Source organism: Lates calcarifer, linkage group LG12, assembly GCF_001640805.2.
Source record: "Lates calcarifer isolate ASB-BC8 linkage group LG12, TLL_Latcal_v3, whole genome shotgun sequence".
Taxonomy (NCBI): Eukaryota; Metazoa; Chordata; class Actinopteri; family Centropomidae; genus Lates; species Lates calcarifer.
The window spans coordinates 21328331-21352639 of record NC_066844.1 but is presented as its reverse complement, the minus strand read 5'-3'; the positions used below and the strand labels follow the sequence as shown (position 1 = coordinate 21352639).

Below are 24309 nucleotides of genomic sequence, written 5' to 3'. Positions count from 1 at the left end.
CTTCCCTTTGCAGTGACCCAGTGTATGCTCCTCTCTCTCTTAGATCTGGGTGAACAGCCCTCACAATGCCAGTGGCTACTACACCATCTACGGAGAGGAGAGTCTTCAGGCAGACCACTTCAACACCAAACTCAGTTTCGGGGACCCGCAGACCTTATGGGCCAGAACTGGATACCTGGGTTTCGTGAAGAGGACTGAGCTGTTGGATGCCAGCGGGGGTAAATAGACTCTGATGGGGCTAAAACCTAGATTCAAAACAAAATAGTTCGGATTGGCACAGTCAAATCTTAATGAATTTATAATCTGATAAATTCTACATGATAAACACAACCTTATACAAGACCTTTTAATGAATTAATGACACCTACAAACTGAGGTGAGTGTGCTCCCACATTTCCCTCTACTTTGTCTACAAACTTTTCTGGGATGATCATGTCGCCTGTTTGTCTGTGCTCAGATCGGCATGATGCTCTGTTCGTGGTGGGCTCGCTGGATGAGACCCTGGAGCTACGAGGGCTGCGTTACCACCCCATTGACATCGAAACCTCAGTGTCCCGGGCACACCGCAGTATTGCTGAGAGGTGAGATACACATTATCTACCTGATGCGTGCATCTGCACATTATCTGTGCATGTACATTATCTCGCTGAAACCCAAAATAACTTATGTTATTTTCAAAATGGATATTTAAAGGACACAAAAAACTTGCTTGTACTAGATTGTAAAGTGGATTTTGTAGTTTTTTGTCACCCTTCATTCAGCATTGTTGACATTACGACATAATCCCTGCCTTGTTTTATCCCATGACCATGAATCAGGCCCCTGTTATTTGACTCTTTAGCTCTACACAGAGATACAGTGGGTAAACAAAAGCACACGCGTAACACAATTAACAATACAAGGTGTGATACATGTCACTGAAACTGAAAATAAGGGACAATATTATGAAGTTATGCTTATTGCTTCTTGCCAGAGTTAATAAGGGAATTGATATCAGCCTTCTACAGACAGCTTAGCTTGTAAAATCAGGAAATCTTGGCAAGACAGCATAATTCCTAAAATGTTGAACTACTCCTTTAAAGTCACGTTTGGGTTTCAGCCCTACTCTTAGTCGCCCTCTTCTTGTTCCTCACAGTGCCGTGTTTACGTGGACCAACCTGCTGGTGGTGGTGTCGGAGCTGTGCGGCTCGGAGCAGGACGCACTGGACCTGGTGCCTCTGATAACCAATGTGGTCCTGGAGGAGCACCACCTCATTGTGGGCGTGGTGGTTATTGTGGACCCAGGGGTCATACCCATCAACTCCAGGGGAGAGAAGCAACGCATGCACCTCCGCGACTCTTTCCTCGCCGACCAGCTGGATCCCATCTACGTTGCTTATAACATGTGATGGGCTTGTTCGGCCGTCATCCGCAGTCTGGATGCTTCTGCACCATCATCTAAACATTTGACTACTGGCTTGGCAGACGATGAGAGGGAAAAGCATGAACCACATATACTGCCACCAAGCCCCGTGTGACACCAGCATATCTTGGCCACTGCATGTCTGTGATTGGAGCTGCCATGTTTGCAGTTGTTCACTGTGTTTTATAAATAGAATTTTACAAATGGGATTGAAGCAACATGTATTGCATATGGTATAAGGAAAAAAAGTCCCTATTGCACTTTTTTGGGGGAAAGAATCAAACAACACATACAACAGGACCAGTTTTAATATAAATACTATATTAATGTCTATGTGAAAGTCCGTCTTCTTATTCTGTACTCACCACAAACCTCTTGAAACACTTTCCCTTTTGTGTCTACCCAGATTCCAAGAGCTACTAAACTTAAATCAACAACTTGAAATATTTTTACATGCAGCTTTCAAACTAACGCACACAAACGCATGTGCTGAGCCCTTGTCATTTCTCACCAACATGGATGAATAAAAGAGGGCACCCGAAAGCAAACCTTGAAACTAGTAGCTCGTCTTGGCCTGTGCACATTATTTAGTACGCTTATTTTTTCCCATGATAATGAAGCCAAATAGATTTTCTGCCCTTATATATTTCCTGCCTTATCAAACTTCAGCCATACATTCCTATCTTAATTTTTAATGAATCTATTATTAATGGCTGTTGATTCTTCCTTTGGTTTTGACTAGTAGTGGAAATCCTGACAGATATCCAAAGGGATCAAAGTAAAAGAGGAAAGAGGCCATATTCTGTACTGTACCTATAAAGGCCTCCTTGTATTTTAGATACTGTATGTTACTGTATAGATATTTTTAATTGTATAAATGTATAAATGTTTGACTCATCTCTCTCAGTCGATGGTTTCTGGATAGTTAAGCTGGGAGATGATAATAGTAGCAGAAAGAAGATTGTAAATAAGATTTGACAGTTTTTGAAGTGGAATATTAGTTGTATAACAGGGGTGGGGTAAAGATGAATAACTTTAAAGCATTGTTAGGCAGGACAGATATAACATTGCACTTTCTCAAAAATTGTCTAATCTATTTTATTATAACAATGAGGCATTATAACTAATGGTTCAGGAACATATATTATTTTGAGGAATCTTGTTTGAGGAGCTATGAAAGTTTACCAGGAGGGCTATCACTGTTAATGCCAGGAACCTTTCCTGTCAGCCACTAAAAAAAAAATGGTGAGGAGAAAGCTAAAACCAATACTATGACTGTTTTCAGGCTACCAGGTTATTTTGTATAGACAGGGGGAAAAAAGGCCCACAGCTGTTCATTTTAAATCCATCACCATTGTACTTTTTACTGCTAAAGATTCACACCCCTCTCGGTTTTGAACTGCATAAGAGAAAGAAAGAGAGAGAGAGAGAGAGAGTTTGGCCCTTTCCTTTTCCTCTTTACACTCAAAGCTCATTCGAACTGTGTTTTGTGTTTGTGCAACTTTGTAAAGAATTACTTTGAACTCCAACAGGATTGTTGTTGGTACTATAAGTCTGTAGTCAATAGAGGCAAGTCATCATGTATCTGGATTATTTTCTGTGTTGAGTCACTGGATTTATAAGCACTTGTGAATGCAGTTGCAAAGCTGAGCCACATCGGAAACATCTTTGATTGGCAAGTAAAGTAATTGTATGAAAACGAAAAGGGTAAAAAAAAAACAACAACAAAAAAAACGTTTGCATCAAGATGTGTTTGGTTTCCTGCGATCTTGTGCTTTCCTTGTGCTCCTTGCCATAATTTATAGGTTCTTTGTACTGGATAATACTGTATTTCAGTGATGAACCCTGTCAATGTCAACATGTAAATAGTTTTTGTTATTTTTGGACTTTTGCAATCGTCCCATTATAACATTCAGTCATGCCAAACACAATATTTGAAAGATGTTTATTATTCTTTCAAGTAAAACAGGAATATGACCCATTGAATTACTGCACTTTGCACTGATGGTACTCACAGTAGGTTTCTACTGTGTGGATTTAACTATCCCCATTTCATGTTAGATTAAATGTGTCAATAATTTTAGAAATATAATGCTTTACATTTATTTTTCCCCAGTTTTAAGTCGACCTAGAAAAAAAAAGACTAATAGCACTTCATCTTAGTTTTAACATTACATCCTACATTTGCAGCAGAATGTTTGCATGACTCAGCCAAGCACAAGAAGAAAACAGCTTGAGGCACATCTCATCTCGAGGCACATGCGGAGGAGATATATATGTATGAAACTGTATATTCAGGGAACAACACTCAGAAACACAGGGATGGACCAGGTGGTCCCTTGGTGCAATCTGTGAATACAACCCATAAAATGTAGACGTCTGTCAAAACAAATTTCCTCGTAATCATTGCGGATCTTGCAAACCTAATGAGCAAAAAGAGGGGTTACTGACAACCAGTGTCCATCTACCATCTACCTGCTTCGCTGGGGAGTCTACAAGGGCTTCCTTTGGTTTCCGCTCTTTTTTCTCCGTCAGAGTTCTTACACACTATGCAATCCCAAAGACGGTGCAATTTAATTTCAAAGCTTGCACAGTCTGGTGAAATATACATGCTAATACATTTTGTAACAATGAAGAACAGAGGACTGATGAAATTTAACCAGTAGTGTACTTAAGACTGTATTCATCTCTATTGAGTTGTTCTATCAATATTTTGTGTATGCACTCTTGGTATGTTGTATATTAATTATTTGGTGAATTCTAAACTGCTCCATTAGGGTGTGATCCACTGATGAATCTTTAATGCTAGGGAGGTGTTTTAACTCGTATAGTTAAGAAATCAAGGTGGTACACCCCTTCCCATTTTTCTCACTTATTTTCTATTTTGGTTTGTTGTACTTTGTTTTATACTTTATGTAAAAGTAATACAGAATAAACAAAAACATTTAATCATTTAAAGTGTCTCGATATTCAAGAGTGTAGTGATAATGTCGTAGGGATCTTAATGTCACACTCTCTTTGGAATATTACACAAACTGCATCCTCACAATGAATGCTTGTGGGTTTGTCTTAATGGACAGGAAAAATATTTTTCTTTGCAAAAAAGGCAAATACAAAGTAACATCAAAAGATTTCTCTGCTGGGGGCAAATAAGCAAACAGCTAATATACTTGTATTGTTGTATAGAGCCATAATTATGTGCGCAGAACCACAGGAGGCTGGTTCAGTATGGGTTGCTTAAAATGTCAACATATTGTGAAATTATATTGCAAAACTAATACAGGCAAATCAAGAAATCTAAATAGTGTTTTTGTCAGACCAATAATTGTGCATCCATCTGATGCTGATACAGTTGTAGGCATAATGCAAAGTTTCTCCAAAAGATCAGTCACTGAACACTGGATTGTTAATGTGATGTTCATTATCTTTTACAGTAATGGGAAGCCCAGCATCAAGGCTTCAAGTATTTTAATCTGCAAATTCATTTTCATATTATACAGAAATTAATGGAACCTGACAGGAATCATCATTCAGAATTCAAACGGTATGTAATGCCTTTTTTTCGTATTAGCACTAAACATTCATGTAACTTGTTGCAAATTGGTTAAAACATAAACAGGATTGTCCTAAAGCAGGCTGTATTGTAGTGGTGTTTAGAGCCTAGTCACACACAAATGGTTAGGAGCACTCCAGCACTCCTAAATACTGCAACTGGTGGGGGAAAAACATTTAGATCCTTTGTTTGAAACAAAGTGATTATGGATCAATTTCAAAAGTAGAAGTGTAGATGTGTCAAAAGTAAAAGTATTCACTATGTAAATGGACCTATCAAAGTGTAGTGTTATGATTGGATTACATCGGCTGCATTACTGTATAAGCAGCACTGAAATGTTGTAGCTGGTTGATGCAAAGCTAAGTTTCAGTACTTTGTTTACTGTTGTGTAATCTATACTAATGAATCATATAACGACATGATTTGAGAAATATTGACTATTACTATAAACATACAGTAGAGTAAAAAGTAGAATTTTCCCAATGAAAGTTGTTAAAATAGAAGTACTAAGTCGTTTTTAGTGAACACTCAGGTAAAGTAGTTTTGATTACAGGAAAGTAACAGGCAAGTTTTGCCTCTCATCTCTGTAATACACCAGTTGCTCAAACTGTTTTTACCAATCACAAAGCCTGGAGAAACTATTGCGTAATGCATCCTTGCTAACAGCACCGCCCATTTCCTTTGGGAAAAAAAGTGGTCAGCTATTTTTTTTTAGCTGACATCTTTGTATTTTTAGCTGTTAGCAGTTGCTGCTAAGTAACTTTTCACGGCATTTCTTGTGTCAAACTATACACGAGTTGCACGAAGTCCACGCTGTGAACAAGAGCAGTTACGCGACCCTTGAAAAGGTAAATTCTGGCTGGCTGAGCGGTAATTTTGTGCTCGTCTGACTGTCTGCTACGCTGCGGCGGTAATGGCGGCTGTTGCTTCGTCAACTCCTCGCCGTTTTACGAAAAGGGAAGGTGTAGTTAGCTTAATGGCTCCCCGTATCGCTGACGTCTATTGACGCGGTAACTTGCGTGCCAGTGACAGAGTTACACATATTTGCTCATTGAGACAAAAGCTCATCCATCCTGTGAACCAGAGTAGCGAAACTTGCCCCGCTTGCAGCATCAAAACGTTTGTTTTTAACGGTTTAAAGTGGTTAACGTCCGTTTAACTGAATGTTAGCCTCCGTTAACTAGCAACGGTAACGTTGGTGAGCTCGAACATTCTAGCGATAATGACGCGAAGGATAACTTTACATTTCAGTTGTAAACGTTTTCACTGGATGGAGTCGGCCACTTTGCAAAATTTAATAATTAGTGCTAAATCATGAGGGACAAGAGCTAATAGTATTGATTGGGCCTAGCTTAGCTATGTTCCGTAACTCCATGTTAACATTAGTTGCATTGGCTAACACGATTGAACCAAAAAGGAAGTAGAGTTTTGGTTAGCTTAAACTCACATGTTTGACTTCAGAAGTGGCGACTGGCTATCTAAAATAAGAAGCTGTGATTTGATATCGCTCCGATCTGCTCCACGCTGGTCGTGAAGAGTAATTTAAACAAATATTGTAGAACAACCGCACAGGCCACAGCGGAGTAACCGACAGCATATTACAGGCAGCCCCGCCGCAGATAGCTGTTGTGTTAGATTAGAGCCATTGTAAAACGGTAATACTTATTTATTTCTTCCCAGTTACTATGGAAGAAGTACAGCAGGGCAGCAATGGCACTGAGTCACAGACTGCCACCATTCCCACTACCATCACATCCTCTCAGTTCTCACAGATAGCCCAACAGGTAACTAATAGATCCCTCTCAAAATACCATTAAAAAGTATCTTAAGCATTGCCACTGCTAATATCACCAGTCCACTTTGTTCAGGAATGCCATGCTGAAAGCACAATTTAAAGGCTTGAGACTGGCTTAGTGATACAGCTTTTTGTCAGTGTAATATACTGTATGTTGCAAGTTTGCTTTAACTCCTGCTGTCATGTGGCTTAAATTTTAAGATGGATCCAAGTGGACAGCCATGTTGATCATGAACTAAGTCATAGCTCTTATTTTATCAGCCATCTTCAGCAAAGTTAGAGAAGAATAATTTGAATTGAAACAATATTATGAGTAATTTGTGCACTGACAACTGGATTATTTACAATACTTATTCTTACAATGCAGTATAAAGGGGTGGCTACTGAATGTGGGGGTTAGTGCAACTAGTTTGTCTGATGGCATTTTGTTCCTCTGTTGCTGTCTTGTCTTGATTCTCGTTGATATACGAGAAGTTGCTCCAACTTCTATTCTTACAGTGAAAAACAGTCTGTAGCTGAAGGACCTTTAGTTCCTGACTGAGGTCATGATATCTGACAGTGGTTCTTAACTTTCATGGACTCAAAACCTCCACTGTGTGAAACTGTAAATGTGATTGTTTACTACTCTGAATGAGGGTAAATGAGCACATACTGAATCCTCTTGTGACAAGACCCATTATTTGTTCATTGTTAGTAGGTTTCTATACTTTTAGAGATAGGTTCATCCAAATTAAAAAATGTATATGTATCCCTTGCGATATCTAGAAACTCAGAAGTCTCACCCTCAGTGTCACTCTTATACATGTATACTGAATGCAGTTACCATGACAAATGTACTGTGTTTTGTGGATTTGAAATTGTGTTTGGATTTTTGCAGATGTCACTGGGTGGTTCTTCTGTGGCTGTTGTACAGCTGCCAGGGGGTCAGTTTCAGGTTCAAGGGGTGATCCAGTCTGCGCAGTCGTCAGTCATTCAGTCCCCTCAGGTGCAGACTGTACAGGTAAGACCAGCTGGTTTTGTTGGTGCTGGAAATATTGATTCTGCATGAAAGCCTCTGTTAAATTTGTCTCTTTAATTTCTTTAATAACCAGTCAGTATGCCATTTCAAACAGTTACTCAATTGCTCTTGTTAATCCACCTCCGTCTTTCAAGGCCCCGGGTACAGATAGTGAAGATTCACAAGACTCTTCAGACAGTGGAGCAACAGCCCAAAAGACCAGAGAAATACTGGCAAGGCGGCCCTCATACAGGTAAAAAAAACAAAACAGGAATTACAGAGAAGCAGTCTTGTTTGATGAGTAGTAATTTAAGGAACCTACTTCTTCTCACCTTGTAGGAAAATCCTAAATGAGCTTTCATCTGAGGAGGTGACACACATCGAGGGAAAAGATAACAGCCCAGCATCCACTGGAGTCACAGGTGTTACAGTACCCACCACCCCAATCTACCAGACCAGCAGCGGCCAGTACAGTACGAACTATTCCCTTCTATGTTCTTAGCATTAGAAAGAGAAAATTTGTTTTTAGATGTTTGTATGTATCTGTCGGCAGCAGAATTAATACAATAAGGCACTGGTTTTGGTTTTCAGTAAAGGGAAATCTGTGATAATTATGATTGATTTTTATGATTGTTTTACTGTATTTTTTTGTGTTAGTATGCTCACTAGATAGAGATGTCTACCAGCCAGCCACTATTATCCAAAGTGACTAATGGGACAAATTCTCAGAAAGTCTGTGTGATCTTTAAATCAAAAAAAGAGAACTCTGCAGTACTCAGAATTTTAGCCTGGCATGCTGGAATCTGAATTTTACTTGTGCTTTGCTCAGTTCTGTTGCCATCTGTGTGCTTTTTCTAGTTACCATAGCCGCTAATGGCACAATCCAGCTGGCGACTCCAGGGTCTGAAGGCATTCAGGGTCTGCAGGCGGTCACCATGGCCAACTCTGCTGGAGCCCAGCAAGGCACCACCATCCTTCAGTATGCGCAGACACCTGATGGCCAGCAGATACTGGTGCCTAGTAACCAGGTAGTTGTACAAGGTGAGCAAAACACCATGTAGTCTAACAAAATTAACCTGAATTTCTAAGTCAATTTTATTGGCTAATGTAGTCAGTTTGTTGTGTACTGTCTAGCATTGTGCTAATTCTAGTGTTTACTTTGCAAGTGCCAAGACTGATGGACAGTGCATTTACACAGGTTTAGAAAGTGTACCGGGTTGTATTTAGATGAGAGACTTGAAAATCAGCAAAAGTGATGCATGCCGTGTGGCAGAGCTCTTATGATCCCTGTTGTGGTCAGGTGCAGGAGGAGAGGTACAAACATACCAGATCCGCACAGCGCCCACATCCAGCTCCCTGCCTCAGACTGTAGTTATGACCTCTCCTGTGGGACTGTCTCAGAGCAAAACTGATGATCCAACACTTAAAAGAGAAATCAGGCTTGCAAAAAACAGGTAAGCGTGCAGTGTCTGGGTTTTGGAAAATATATAGAATAATCTGAAATTGCAGTAAAGGAGGGTACTGTCTTTAATGTAATAAATGCTCCTCTTAACACTATAGTAAGGAACGATGCACAGTCTCCAAATGTTCTACTTCCCACTTGATAAATAACAAATCATTGTATCATTTTTGTTTCCTGATTGAAATATTTGTTATTGAATAGTTGAGTAAATACAGAACACTCCTCCACCCTGGGCGTTGTTTTAATTATTTTGTTGACAGGTCATTAATTAGCCTGTTAGGATAAAAAATATGGCCACTTCATGGTTATAAAAATGTTGGTGCATAACTTCATATAAAGTATATTTGTTAATTCCCTCCTTAATGCACTAACTACACAATCTCTCAGTTGGTCTAACTGCACATGTTTTTCCCTCTTTCAGAGAGGCAGCCCGTGAATGTCGACGAAAGAAAAAGGAATATGTTAAATGCCTGGAAAACCGTGTAGCTGTTCTGGAGAACCAAAACAAGACCCTGATTGAGGAACTCAAAACATTAAAGGACCTTTATTGTGTTAAAACAGGATAACCTGTTTGTATACAGGTCAAGGATTGAGGTGATGTGGCAGCGGCACGGCTCAGCCATTCGGACATGTTGGGGTTTCTGGGAACACTTCATTACAGGCTGAGATCCTCCAGTTTTTTTACTCTGTTTGATATAAAAATGACATGTGATCACAGTGACATTTACTGGACATATAAAAAAATTAATTGGCCATTTTTCCACCTGCTGTTTTTTAAAAATTTGCTAATGCTATAACATTTATAGTTGTGTACATTTTTAATACTGGGAGGTTTGAAATTGTGAGCTTTAACTTTGAGTCTCAGTTTCTAAATGTGTTCCTTCCTTTTCTCTTGTGTTTTTTAAAATGTTGCTGTTGGAATTTTTTTCTTCTAACAGCATCTGCAGAATTTTGACTGTATGAGTACTACACAGACATAATTCCTGTTTATTTTGTGAACCAGCAATTCCCCTCATTTCTCCATTACAATTGTCATTCCTTATTTTTGTGCAATGGAATATAAAGGGTAACAGAAAAGTTGACCTTGAGCATGGTTTGTTTGGTTGTTTTTTGGCAGTTACTTAGACAATCAGGGAAAAAGCACAGTGTCCAGGTAATATTTATTATGTACATCTTGGGAGGGGTGGGGAAGAAGAACAAACCATGTATGAAATGTTGCTGATTCTGTAAGAAAATAAATATATTTTCACTCAAAAGATGTGGTGTGGCCAGTGTATTTTTGTTTGTTGTAAATGAAACAACGGGCGTACAGAGGGCAAAGTAACATCTGTCCGTTCTCCCCTGTAGTCACTTAATGGCATATCCCATAATATGTGGCCTAATCATTAAAGTAACCTCTGGAGCCTCAATTTGCTTCAGGTGAAGTTCAGAGAAACCTGCGGCCTCTAGATCTTTCCACGTTGCTCTGGTGATCATACAACCATCCCCAAGATAGTACCACAGAGGTTCAAGCACATGTTGAAAGAAGTATGTCCAGGAGGACGGATCTGAGACAACGTGTTCCAAAAAGTAGAAGGCTCCACCCTGTGAGAGAGAGCCAACAAAAACAGATTACTGCATGTTCTATCAAATATGGTTCTGTCACTTTGTTACTATGTACACTGAATTCCTGGCTGTTACTAGTTAGAGCTGTCAAGCATAGAAGCAGCATAGGAAAAAGTTTAAGTGCCATGTGTGGTGGTTCTAAAATAAACACAATAAATGAATTTGTCATTCTGAAGTAAATGTCATCAAATTTCATTCAAATTTCCGACAGTAATAAAATGACTGCAAAATAGCTTAAGTAGTAGTAAGACTGATCTTACAGAGAAAACCAAGATCAAGTATCTTAAATGTAAAGCAGACATGTCAAAACTCACTTCATTTTATGTGGCCTACAGAGAGACTGTGTTATTGTAAAATACAATGCTATACCGCTTTACAGAAGGACAGTGAATACACCGCGATTTTGTTATCTGTGCAATGAAAGCATCTAGCCACTGGGTGGCAGTGTCTCAATAAGAGACCATTTCCTACAGCTGTTTTTTAGTCAGTGATGCAGTGGGGGGAAGTACATAGTCCCAAAATGTTCAAGAAAGAAAAGTTGATACAGAGGGAAGTTAATGTAATTAGAGATGGGAAAGAGAAAACATGTTTGTGGTTAATGGAGACAAGTTGGTATGTCTTCTTTGCTACGAGGCAGTAACAGTGCCCAAGGAACAGTTTACGTCGCCATTTAGACACCAAGCACGGAGCTAAGTATGCTAACCTTAGCCACAAAGAAAAGCAACAGAAGGTCCAAGAATTAAAAAGCAGCCTGCAGTCTAAGCAGAACATGTTTGCAGAAGTTTCAGCAAAAAACAGTGAAAGCCAGCTTTATTGTGGCTGAAGAAATCGCCCGAGCTTCAAAGTGTTTTTCAGGAGGTGCATTTTTAAAGCAGTGTATGCTGAAGGTGTGTGAGCAAGTGTGCCCTGACCAGAGAAAGGCTTTTAACAATGTTAGCTTGTCAAGAAACACTGTCGCAGACAGAGTCAGGGAGATCTGTCTGAAGAAACGTTCTTTGGCTTTTTAATTGACAAAAGCACTGGCAATACTGAAACAGTGCATCTAGCCATTTTTTTAAGAGGCCTGAAGGCAGACTGGTCTGTCAGTGAGAAACTCTTGGATGTGACCGCCATGCACGGGATGACAAGGGAAAGGGACATCTTCAGTGAAGCGGAGCAGTCCGTAAGTACAATGAAATTACTAACTAATAATAATTGATTGCAGAGGCAGTTATGTAAGTAGTAGTAGATACATTTATATAATCTCTAACCTTTTGTTGTAGTCTTTAGTATGTGCACTGCACTTAATAGACACTTGAAGGCAACAGAGCAGGCCCTACACACACTGCACACAGTGGCAGTCGATTTATGACAGAAGAGAAATGATAAAATATCACAAAAAAATGTTAAATGCCCCAGTGCCTCCTAACAGGTTTATCCAGCCTTGCCCATGTGGCTTACCACATTTCATTCATTTGAGATCACAAACACGAAATATTTCCGACTGCACTTGAAAGCATCATATTAACACTCACTGTTTTGAGAATGCGCCGAACCTCCTGCAGTACCAGCCGCACGTTGCCCACAGAGCAGAGAACCAAGGTGCAGACAACGACGTCCACAGTTTCGTCATCCACTTCCCTCATGTCCTCCCCAGACATAACCACAAACCTATCATAAGTCAAATGCTTATTGTCCTCCATGCTCAGCCGCAGGTACTTCTCGAAGTGCGGGTTGGGGTCAGTGCAGGTCACCGTGCAGCCGTACGGGTAGAACTTGAAGTTCGCCCCGCTGCCGCAGCCGATCTCCAGCAGGCGAAGCGTCCCGTCCGCGTTCGCAAACCGGCCCACGTTTCGGAAAAGATTTCTCTTCGTGTCGTGCATTTTATCGTTGTACGAGAACGTGATGTTGTAGGCGAGGAAGGGAAACAGACGCTTGTACGCACCGTACAGGCCTGTGATCTCCATCATATGTAAGGGCAAAGTGACAGCTAAGCACAGCAGCCTGCAGAATTTCATGAGCAGGATTTCATCTTCCACTGAGGTGATCTTAAACAAAGTCTGGCTGAGGGCATTTTAAGACAGGCGGCTTCAGAGGATCAACAGATTAAACTGTAATACCTGAGCGACAGCGTCTGTGCTGCACTTTCACCACTAGGTGGCGCAAATTGTGTGTGGAATGTGAGGACAAATCCGAGACCCCCTTAACTTTTGGCTCTGCTGTCTCTGCCATCTCAGTGCTAGTTTCATATGAAGTAATAGCAATAATAATAATTCATCAGGAATCAATTCTTTAATCACTAACATTCTGACACAACACAGTCACCTTCACAACACAATTTACATTCTAGTGGCACAATCGTTCACACAAATCACATTTTAAAAGGCAGTCTACAATCCAGCAGTAGCACACGGATAAACACTGATAAGAGAGCAGTTCTCTATGGCAGTATCACACTGATTTATCAGCAAGCAACTTGGAGATGAGGAAAAGATATAAGAATAAACAAACATCCAGATTTTTTTTCCCCCCTTCAACTTCATACAAAATTAGTACTGTGCGCTGTCTAGGTAAGGTGCTTCTTCAATGTTAAATCATTGGTCTTTACAAAAAAAAAAAAAAAAAAAAAAAAAACACTGAAAGTTTTTTTCAGTACAAAAATAAAGTTAGTATCAAAGTGACTGGCATTATCTCTATCACTGGTGATCACTCACAAACAACAGGAGAGGCATTTAGTGCTCGGTATATTTGTACACTGATAATTGTGAGGGAGGTTTTACTACAGAGAGGAATCAGGCCGAATTTATTTGACAGCATAGCCTGTGATGTGCGGTTTGATCAGGAAGAGGAGAGGAGCTTCGACGTGTCTCAGTTTGAGCTCGGAGAATCCGGCCGTCTCCACGTGTTTCCACGTCTCCCGGGTGATCTCGCATCCGTCGCCGAAGTAGTACCAGGCGGGCTGGAAGACGTGCTGGAAGAAGTAGGACCAGGTCGAAGTGTCTGCGACGACGTGCTCGATGAAAAAGAAGGCGCCTCCCTGCAAAGCAAAGGTTTGTTATGAGTACACCAAATTCCAAATATACTGTTTGTCTTCGAGCTGCATTAACAGATGGTTAAATATAGAGCAGACACCTCATTAACCTCAACAAACACAGAAGGTTTCAGCACGTTCATTTTCACTCCATATTCTCAGAACAAAGGCTGACCAGCTTTTTGAGGCCAGTACCAATATTGATATTTGACTTTAAAACATCGGATATTAATATATCAGACAATTTTTCAGTTTCCCATGAAATGAAAACCAAAGAATCCTGCACAATGTCCATCACTTGAACTCACTTTAAGTATTCCTTAAGTTAGTTTTTAAAACGACATGTACTGAATGAGACATTTTACAGTTGCAAAGTAAACTTGTGTGTGCTCTCTGCTGAACAGACTTTGTTTGACTACATTTTCTCTAAACTAGCTCTAACATGACATATATGTACTGCAACTTCTTGTTTCTTATTGGCTGACTCATCTGTCTATACTGATATTATCTGCAATAATCTAATACAGGCTGGTATATACTAGTTGGTTTTGGTCCATCTGATTTATCAGTTGGACTCAGACTTTCAAACAGTTTTCTTGGACTGATTTTCATTCCTATTTCGACTTATATTCAGTTATTAGGGAATACACTGAATTTGAACTACTGGTTCAGTAGTCAGACGACTTACTGGCCGCAGGATACGGTGAACCTCTCGCAGAGTTTGCGGTATGTCCTTGACAGAGCAGAGCACCAGGGTACAGACGACAACGTCTACCGACTCGTCTTCCACTGACCTCATGTCCTCCCCCGACGCCACCATAAATCTGTCATATTTCAGGTGGTCATTCTCGCCCATGCTCTTGTTCAGATACTTCTGGAAATGAGGGTTCGGGTCGGTGCAGATCACCCTGCAACCGGGCGGATAAAATTCAAAATTTGTGCCGGAGCCGCAGCCAATCTCCAAAAGAGTGAGCTGTCCGTCAGGCTTGTTGAACTCTGGGAGACTGCGAAACAGTTCCTTCTTCTTGTCGTGCATTTTCTTGTTGTACGTTATAGAAATCCGGTACACACAGAATGGGAAAACGCGTTTGTATATTTCGTACAAGCCGACCGCGTGCATCAGATGAAGGGGCAGACATAACACACTGACGACTAAAGTACAAAATTTCATTAGAATAGTCATCTTTCCAGACCCTGACCAACGCGGCGACCAGCAGGAATAAACAGCACCGTCAGCCCATGCGTTAACCCCGACAACAGGCGAGAAAACACGGCACGTCCGGTACGGATTTTCAAAATAAAAGCTGGCAACCATAAACATAGTGAAAGGAAATGGCATTTTATACACATACTAGTATGTTTAGGATACATTTTTAAACCGTGAAATGTTGTCACCATTGAAATCCATTCTCGCTGAGTTAAATCAGACTACAGCCTTTGCTATAGAGTTAGCTAGCTCAGTGTTAATGTTAATTATTATTGTTTTAGTTGCCTGAACTTCACATCTGTTTCCATACATTGAATCTGCAATAACTGATACAGTGGCTTTTTTTACAGCTTTTTTGGTTGCTGGAAACAGCTGTCTGCTGTAGCCAGTAAAGTCAATAAGCTATGCAGGCCATGAGTGTGAACCAAATCAGTATGCAGTCGGACAGCTAAACAAACTTGCCATAAGGCTCCTTAAGGCCGAGAGAAGCTGCAGATTCATAGATTCATCACAATGACAGACCACTTTTACTTTGAACCACTGTTTTTGCATTGTCATTGATATTGCAAAAATATTGATAGCTGCCTTAAGTTAGCTGAACACTTACTGTGTTGACGCCTTAGTCCAAGATTAGTTTTGCCATTTAGGGGCATAAGATCTAACAAGCTGACAAACCCACAGCCTGACATATTTAAAGTTGTTGCAGCTAAAGCAGAAAGGGATTGACCCGAACTCTTTTGAAATCATGTTTCTGACCACAGGTCCAATACCCACTCTCATTTTAGGTTTAGTTTGGTCTTCATCAACTTTTCAGAGAAATACTGAGAGTCATAGTCCATCTTTGGACTAGTAGCAGTAGTAATGGCATTCACACACCCTTATTTGGTTTTTTAACAGTATAGATCTTGTAGCCCTTTTTTATACATTATTCGTCCAATTTTAGGCCAGTTGGTTGAGAATGTGTTTATGTTAACTTGCTTGAGGCCAGACTGAATACACCCTTTGAATTAAAGTTTAAAGTTGATATTTGAAGCTCATAGTCCATTAACAAAGCAGTTTCATCTCAAGGTCCACTTACTTCCTTTGTTCAAGAATCTCAAAAATGAATGTCTCAGTGTCTGTTCTGTGAAGCCAGGAGGGGGTGGAGAGATTTACCTTTCACTGTACAGGGGAGGAGTTTACAGAAGGAGAGGTTATATAAAGAGTGGGTGTGTTCAATTCAAATCTCTTTGTTTGAAGCCATGCTGCCACCAGTAAGTTTGTTTGAGTCATTCTGCCTGTTGTTTGATATGACTAACATTTTGGTGCTGTGTGATATACCTACCTCTGAGTAAGAGAATTGTGTTGTAGCCACATACCCATACATAATGTTTAAGTTTAGAGGAGAAAGTATTTCATATATTTAGTTATCTTGTATTTACTTCATTTTGTATAAATAGGACCCTGATGAAGGTATGAAAGATTCTTTCTTAACCTTAGTGTCAGCTAAATTATGTATTCTTTATCATGGTATGTATTGCAATATATTGATTTATATTTGTCTATTATGCAAAAAAGTCATCCATCTATCCAGTCTCCCTTCATCCATTTATCCGTCCATTATCCCCTCCACTGAATAAATGGTTTAATGGCTCTCAGATCCTTTTGTTTAAATGTGCACACCAGCTACAAGTTCTGTGGTTCAGACAACTTTAAACTACCTAAATGATAACAACAATAAGCTATTTTCTATTACATGTCAAGTTTAGATTATAGTCTTTTTCCGTTTTTGTTCTGAAGCTTTCAACTATATCACACAGTCTCCATCAGCAGATATAGTGTGTAATGTAACCTAGAAGCCCCTCTGACTGGCTCCTCCCGTGCAGTCAAATGCTACAGTCTGACTTCAAGTCTGACTTTGTAGAGGATTTAATTTCTTAAGTATTTTCTATGCTCACAATATTGAAATGGACTGAGATGCGGAACTGAAAAGTAGCTTAATGAATGGAAATGCCTGCCAAGCATTTTACTTCCTGTAGACATTAAGCTGCAGTTCTTCAAAACTCCACCAGATAGAGACATTGTTGGGTCATATTCAAAACACTTCCTTTAGAGAAAATCCTCCAACCCTGTATTTTGAAGAGTGAAGGCTGTTGACTAAGGGTCATACTATACTGAAAGTAATTTATTTCAGTGACAGAATGTGAGCAGTGGTGTTAGTAATCTTCAGTCTGCACAAAACAAACAAACAAAGCCTTCTCCTGCTACAGACATCACAGAACATTTATAGTACAACAAAACCAGTCTGAAAATTTGCATACAGTTACAAACCCAGTCTCCCGAATGACCCATATACACTGCTTTATTTGTCTAAGACAGCAGACAAGTGTCGAGCGAACTGTGTGAATTTAAGTAAGGTTTGAAAGCCACGTCATGAAGGTTAACTTGCTCCAGTTCAGATCTGCTCCTCAAGACTTAACTATGCAAGTAGATTTTCCATTGGCTTTGAGTTTAGAACCATTACAACCAAAACACTCAGGAGCCCTATTAGTGCCAACGTGGAATCATTAATATTTTTTCAGTTAGAATCAGAAACTAATAAGAAATTCAAGAGCAATGGCTCCATTTGTACCAGTTTGCCAAGTGTGAATCGCTGTATAACCAGCTTTGTGGATTGTCCTTGAATCATATCTGTTACAGTACTTAATTATATATCATTCAAGTTTTTGATTTGTGTAGGATGGGCATTTATGACACTGACCTCCCAACCTCTACATATCATGTTATGTTTACATGAGATATCTTAAGGGAGATACTAGAGTATGGATCATGGTAGGATTTAATCTGTTGTCTGCAGGGCTTTAGTATACTGTGTGTTTACAGTGGCAAGGATTCTCCCACAGTTATACCACACTTTGAGTATGGATGCAGAGGTCACTATGCAACATGGATCTCACTTGCAGTAATACTTTTTTCAGGGAAGACATTTTAGAGAGTGTGAATATTAAAATTGATTGAAATTGATGCTTTGGTTTCAGGGTCCTGGTGTTGTCATGGCTTACTGGGTCACTTGAATAGAGCAGAACCACTGTGGCAACACCTGTGCTTTTCCTAATGTGACAAGTCAAATGTAAGCTGTGGAAAAGGCCTATATATACACATTTAAAACTTTAAAAATCTGCTTAAAAACAAAGCCATAAGAGCAAAAATAAATATACTATAGTTGCACATTGTCAATAGTTTGGTGTCAGAAGTTTGTTTTTAGATTTCTATACCTTAAAGGTCACACATTTGTATTTTATCTGGTTTTACTCAAGACTTAACACTGAATTTTAGTCATACATACAGAGCTGCAAAGCCCACACTGAAGTCAAATGAAATCTTATTGTCTTCTAACTCTGAGGTCTAACTCTTAAAATAACATGGAATCACCCACTTTCGGTATTTTCAGTGCAGTTTCTGATCAAAACAAATACATTGCTGATAATAATCCCGACCAGAAAATCAATTATTGTTATTACATGTACAGTGAACTGTGGGTTTTTTCTGCTTACGATGCTGCGGTCTCTTGTCCGTTATTGAAACTAAAGGCATTTACCGACACTCCCTAACAATTTGCTGAGAGTCATCAATTATGCAGGGTAGCCGCACGCACTGGGAAGGAATATAGCAGCAACAATATGGCGACAGCCGCAGTTACTCCCGACTCTTTTCTACATCTGCAGTTCAGTGACAGCTGTCTGGATTTCTGTTAATGCGAGAAAAAGTAAGTAGACTATCTGTTTTCTGCTTTGTCTGATATTTTTTTTTGTCGTGGGATGGATCGCAGTGCTACTTTGTCGACTGACTGCATCCCAGTGCCGCAGAGCGGTCCCTCTCTCAGCATCTTTTCCTAGCGTCTGTGGAGGGGGCTCCTTGCCAGTTTACATGGACAAACATGTATGCCGAGGCATCAGTTAGAAGTATAGGGAAGGTGTGATTTTTTTTCAAGGGGGTAAAACGCGGACTAGTGATGCGACGCGGCAGGAAAAAGGGGGGAGACAGCGGGTTATTTGGGGTGTTGGCCTGCCGCTGGATGGAATGACATTTCAATGTGTCAGAATGTGAAACCTACGCATATGAGGTGTAGAAGTGCGACCGCGTCAAACTTCTCTTGAGTGGCGACTGTGAACTAACCATGTATGCTCCAAGCGCGCGGATAATGCGTCGCTTGCAATTTTTAAAAAAACTGTTTTTTTTCGCTACCATCATTTTATAACTATGATAGTTTCGTGTGCCCCCCCCCCCCCCCACACACACACACATACACACACGCCCCCCCTCCCATTCCACCTCTGCCCCCCCCCTTCCCTTTTGCAATCTCTTTGGAGACTGTATTGCGTGAGGAGGTAGGTGCGTCTTTAGTTTTGGCAGTCCTCAAAGGGGCCGCGGCACCCCTTTTCTGCTCTTTTCACGCAGTCTCCCCCCATTAAAAACAACATTTCCCATCATGTTTTCACACCATTAACCCTGCATCACAAGCAGTCTCTGGATCTCTGGTGCCTAGACATTATATATACGGGTGTGGTATAGGCCTGTAAGCCCTTATAGTTTCTCTCTCTCTCTTTTTGCTGTAAATAATGTCTCTTTTTGGTGTGAAACTGGGTTGTGCAGATGTGCGATGGGTTACTTTGACTCGAGGCCGTGGGATGAGTTGTCAGGACGCGGCTCGTGTGTTCAGCTGACCTACTATGAGTTACTTAGTTAGAGCCTATAGCAGCAATAAACCACACTGCAGTATTTTTTTTAGGCGTCTGGCCCTATAGGACAACGGCGCGCCTCAGTGTATAAAACAGTGCACTTTACCCAGGCTGCAGATCACTCTCAAGTCAATGAATGGCACTTACATGATGCAACATACAACGTGAAGGTGGGGGAGCGGGTGGTCTTCAGGGAGGGTGGGGTGGGGTGGGGAGTTTTCCCTTTAGAGATAGGTGGAGGTGTTCTTTATCTGTGTTTGGCCTCGCGCTGAGTAATTTCCGCCTTAATTCCTCACTCCTCGCGGGTAAAGCTGCATTATCATGTCTCATTAAAACATTTTCCAATCAGGTCGTCATAACTTAACTTTACCCGAAACTGACTCAGCTCAGTAGTGGAGAACAGGGGCTCCCACTCGTATGAGAGGTTATGCGAGGCCTCTAAAAAAAACAAAAAACAAAAACAAATTGGCAGCACTCTCGGTAATGCTGCTGGACTCGGGCCTGCAGGGCTCACCTATTCTCAGCGGTATGTGGACCGAGCTGACATCTTAGATATTCGGTGACAGGCGGCGTTAAAATATCACTGCAGGAAATGAAGGATGTGGAAGTTCTGTTGCCGGCGGCCCATGTGACTCTGATGCAAGTAGCCTATACCCCCCCACCACCACCTTCCTCCCCAGCTCATAGCACCGGGTCCGGTTTGCTCCATCAGATGTCAGGTCATCGTCAGAGCGCACGGAGCAGAATAAAGGGTTTTTTTTCTCCCCAGGTGACGAGACGAGGAGGGGGGAGGTTGTTTGGATGATCTTTATCCTCCCGCACAGAGGACGCAGCGTCAGAGCAGTTTGCTGCTGAACCGGACAGCGACGAGCTTTTCTGTTTTTTTTTTTCTACTGGAAAGGCAATTGAGGCTGCCGGAATTGTTAGTTTTCTCTGTCATCCATCAGTTGTTTTTAATTTCCGGACTCACTTTGCTCGGATTTTCACTGAACCGAGATCGGTTTTGCGCTGTGCTCTTTCGGTGCCGATTACCTCAGCTAATAAGTTTAAGTGAAATTGTTTGAATGATCGCAGAAGCGGTTTTTTAAACAGTGTCAGTTTTAGGCAATGCAGTGTTTCTCACATGGTCCAGTAAGTTAGTGGACATCAAGCATAAGGCAACATCTGAAAAAAACAATTTCAGGCAGTTTCTCCCATGGTCTGGCTCCCTGTGTTTTTTTTTTTTAGGATTGTTCCAGCATTATGGGTAAAGTGTACACGCACTGCTGCCGGCCATGGTATTGCATCCTGGTTTGAATCACCTTGACGGTAGATCAATTGATGTGCCATTGGTGGAAGGAGACTTGGAGGTTGTGCCGAGGTTGGGTTACTTACTTGAATCGGAATTCATCCCTCTTCTGGTCGGCTGTGCTTTTTCTCGAAGATATACCTGGTTGTTGGATCGCTCTCTCTCTCGTTGTGTTTCTGCCTGTGGATTTCCTCTGACTTCTTTCTGATTCATTCCCAGGTCTGTACCCCTTTGCCACTGTTTCCTTGAATGTTGCTCATACTGTCTAATTTTTTTTGCCTCAACTGTGATCTCACTGTCAAATAAACAGCATGGCCATCAGCCTGCTGAGTGCAGTGAAATTCATCTGTTGTAGGAGTCTGAAGGAGATGCAGGTGATGATATTATTAAAACCTCACTGTTTGAGCAATGAGTCAGAGCCTCAGAGGTTTAATAATTTCCACTTAGGAGTCCAGCAATTATTTATGGGACCATCTTGTGAAACACTTCAATAGTTTAGTTTATGTTTAGTTATTTGTAAATCAATAATTTATCAATTGTGCTGTGTAGAGTCCTTGTTTTGATCAGTATAGTCAGGATGCACAGAGGTGTGCTGTTACATATGATACACATACAGTAGGTCAGGTGACATTTGTCAAGGGTTTTAACTGTTGTTTGGCCAGAATAAGTGTTTATAATCACAGTTGTGTGCATTTTAATGTCAGCTCAGCAAACTGCTCTTTAAAAACTGTCAACATTTGTATTATTATCATGCAGTAAACCCCACCCGTTCCATTCCACCACAAATCTCAGTCACATTAATTTATCTGCTTCATCTTTAATTTATATGATAATTGATATTATAATGGATATGATAAGTAGATGGCAGAAGTAAAACAAATCTCCCAAAACAAACCTACAGCAATGAGCCTTGATATTCAGTGTCAAGTTAAGTTCTTAAAGTGAACATGTAGCGCTGGACTCCTCACTAAGTTTACTTGATTGTTGAGCAGCATAGCATGAAATATGCTTGTGTTGGGAGCCATTCCTCCCCTGTATTTTCTACTTATTGTCAGTGAGAATTGCTTGGACTCAACTGATAGAAACCTCCAAACCAAAACAAAGAGCTGAAAGCCTCACAGAGCTTTTCAGCTCTATGGATGGATGTCTGTTCTCATTGAGACCGGCGGTGCCACCAACACATTCATATTAGTGTAATTTTAGCAACTGTTAAAATCAACAACATGGAACTTAAAGGAAAACACTGACTCTAAATGACTCTGACTGTCAGATGCACAGAAATAAATATTTCTGAATGTCATTTAAGATACTGGTGAAGATTGTCCGACAGACGAGTGCCTGCTGTGTTAAGAAGCCTGTTATTTGTGGGCATAAAAACAAGAGTAAACCTGACACTTTCTTCTCGCTGCTGTCGGGGGTCACAGAGGTGAGAGCGAAAAGGAATTCAATGCTGTCTGTGTGCTGGGTACCGAAGTTTAGCTTACAGGGATGAGGGATCAGTACTTTGGTCATTAAGGTTGATGGAGAGATCATGAATAGTGCCTACTGGCCCATGTTCCAAATGTTTGCACTTTTTCAGGCTTATTTTGCTTTGTTTGCTTTCTCTGGCAGAACTAGTAAATTCCATCTGTGAGGCTTTGAGCAACGCTGAGACTGAAGTGAACCAACCACTCTAGAATTTAAATATGTCAACCATATTAATCATAACCCTTTGTTGTCCAGTCATTGTTATAAATAAAATGACACTAGATTAAAAATGACTTTATTTTAAAGACTATATATATATATATATATATATATACATATATTTTTATCTGTCGCTTTCTCATGCTCGCTCCCCCTCATTTTCTCACCCTGTGTCCCTCTCTTCCCTCTCAGAGCTGGATGTCTGGGATGGAAAACAAATAAAGAGGAAATAGCTGCAGGATGAAAACATGGCCGCACCCCTTCTTGCACCCCCAGGACCTGACAGCTTCAAGAAGTTCACCCCGGAGTCGCTCGCTAACATCGAGAAGCGCATCAAAGAAGAGAAGAACAAGAAGCCACCCAAGCCCAGATCGGACAGTAGTCACCGCGACACATCTGACGACAATGAGCCCAAGCCCAACAGCGACCTGGAGGCTGGGAAGAGCCTGCCGTTCATCTACGGCGATATTCCTGATGGAATGGCAGCCACGCCACTGGAAGATTTGGACCCATACTATATGAACCAGAAAGTGAGTTGTCCCACAGGCCCTCACCAACATTTAGCTGAATGTTGGTGAGAGGTTTACAGAAAGTTGGAACTTTGAAATGCCTTTAAATCTTTGCAAATGTATTATTCAGCTGTTGTGCTGAATCTTAAAATGGATAAAGTCTTTTACCATTCTCTGATGTGAAACTGCCAGCTCTGTAAAGTAACCACACAACACAGATAAGTAATATGAAATTCACTGTCATAACAGATTCCAGTCTCATATCAGTCCAGTCAAAATGATGGAAGTTATGACCTTGAAGCATTTAAGAGCATCTTCTGTAGTTTTTAGCCACTGGTACCTCAGAGACAGTCACTGCATTATTCGGGTGCAAAGGGAGATCATACAAAGGCCTGTGAGGTTTTCTTTTTTTGTTCCAGTACACCTGTAAAATCAAATCACAGCTGAGTCAGAGTCACGTAGCTGCTCTGCTCCTGCAACACTGCAGGGCTGCTGTGGAACGCACATTCTTGGCCAGAGGTTTAGCCTCATATAGGTTTCGGCAGTTTTGATTAATCATCTGTGTTGTGAAAACACAGCTGGAGGGTGAATGACACACTTGCTACCTCTTTCAGATTGCAAGCGCCTTGTCCAACAGATTGTCTTAGTGGAATGCATTTTCGTCATTGCAGTGGAGCAATAGTTTAGCTGTAATTGCACCACATGTGTGCGTGCACGTGTTTACAGATTTCCAGCAACATGGGGATCTGAAAGTATAATTTCTATCCACTTTCTTCGATTGGCTGCAGCCATGTTTTCATTAGAGTACAGATAATTGCCTCTTCTGTTTTTTCTGTAGGACTTTTTTGAGTTTGGTGCTTTGCAGTGCTTTTGGGAGATTCAAAACAGACAAGCATGTCCAAGTGTTAGGCAAGATCATATTGTGATTTTTCACCGCAGACATGCCACACGGTCGCATAATTTCTAGATCTAAGGAAAATCTGCTTCTGAAATATTGAGAAACAGGTGCAGATGACACAATGATGTATTTTTTTTCATTAATTACAGACAAGTCTTAAATGTGTTTTAGGCTTCAGT

The 24309-nt window shown here is 40.7% G+C and overlaps 5 protein-coding genes across 13 annotated transcripts in view; 3 read left to right on the top strand and 2 right to left on the bottom strand.

Moving 5' to 3' along the window:
- The window catches only part of dip2bb (disco-interacting protein 2 homolog Bb), a 37600-nt gene extending 33240 nt beyond the window's left edge, over nucleotides 1–4360 (top strand). For all 6 annotated transcript variants that reach the window (XM_018673452.2, XM_018673451.2, XM_018673456.2 and 3 more), the window contains 3 exons: nucleotides 44–218; nucleotides 458–581; nucleotides 1136–4360. In XM_018673452.2, the coding sequence (XP_018528968.1) occupies nucleotides 44–218; nucleotides 458–581; nucleotides 1136–1388 (552 nt within the window). In that variant the 3' untranslated portion in view covers nucleotides 1389–4360. The remainder of the gene's footprint in view (nucleotides 1–43; nucleotides 219–457; nucleotides 582–1135) is intronic.
- A 1261-nt stretch (nucleotides 4361–5621) lies between these two features.
- On the top strand, nucleotides 5622–10468 carry atf1 (activating transcription factor 1). 4 transcript variants are annotated; one of them, XM_018673466.2, is made up of 8 exons: nucleotides 5622–5803; nucleotides 6636–6739; nucleotides 7628–7750; nucleotides 7903–8000; nucleotides 8087–8220; nucleotides 8606–8788; nucleotides 9054–9201; nucleotides 9631–10468. In XM_018673466.2, exons 2-8 carry the CDS (start codon nucleotides 6641–6643, stop codon nucleotides 9773–9775), a joined length of 930 nt encoding a protein of 309 aa, XP_018528982.1. In that variant the 5' UTR covers nucleotides 5622–5803; nucleotides 6636–6640; the 3' UTR covers nucleotides 9776–10468. The 4 variants fall into 4 exon arrangements, with proteins under 4 accessions (XP_018528982.1, XP_018528980.1, XP_018528983.1 ...); XM_018673464.2 differs by having other exon boundaries at nucleotides 5624–5803; nucleotides 9048–9201; XM_018673465.2 differs by lacking the exon at nucleotides 5622–5803 and adding an exon at nucleotides 6055–6074 and having other exon boundaries at nucleotides 9048–9201.
- An 85-nt stretch (nucleotides 10469–10553) lies between these two features.
- Nucleotides 10554–12984, bottom strand: LOC108881441 (putative methyltransferase-like protein 7A). The gene is made up of 2 exons (XM_018673468.2): nucleotides 12329–12984; nucleotides 10554–10793 (listed from the first exon to the last, which is right to left on the bottom strand). Exons 1-2 carry the CDS (start codon nucleotides 12809–12811, stop codon nucleotides 10557–10559), a joined length of 720 nt encoding a protein of 239 aa, XP_018528984.1. The 5' UTR covers nucleotides 12812–12984; the 3' UTR covers nucleotides 10554–10556.
- Nucleotides 12985–13066: 82 nt separating this feature from the next.
- LOC108881436 (putative methyltransferase-like protein 7A) lies at nucleotides 13067–15095 on the bottom strand. The gene is made up of 2 exons (XM_018673450.2): nucleotides 14513–15095; nucleotides 13067–13830 (listed from the first exon to the last, which is right to left on the bottom strand). Exons 1-2 carry the CDS (start codon nucleotides 15005–15007, stop codon nucleotides 13597–13599), a joined length of 729 nt encoding a protein of 242 aa, XP_018528966.1. The 5' UTR covers nucleotides 15008–15095; the 3' UTR covers nucleotides 13067–13596.
- A 3560-nt stretch (nucleotides 15096–18655) lies between these two features.
- Nucleotides 18656–24309, top strand: part of scn8ab (sodium channel, voltage gated, type VIII, alpha subunit b) — a 48458-nt gene continuing 42804 nt past the window's right edge. Inside the window, exons 1-2 of the mRNA XM_051074529.1 lie at nucleotides 18656–18776; nucleotides 22916–23253. Coding sequence (XP_050930486.1) covers nucleotides 22972–23253 — 282 coding nt within the window. The 5' untranslated portion in view covers nucleotides 18656–18776; nucleotides 22916–22971. The remainder of the gene's footprint in view (nucleotides 18777–22915; nucleotides 23254–24309) is intronic.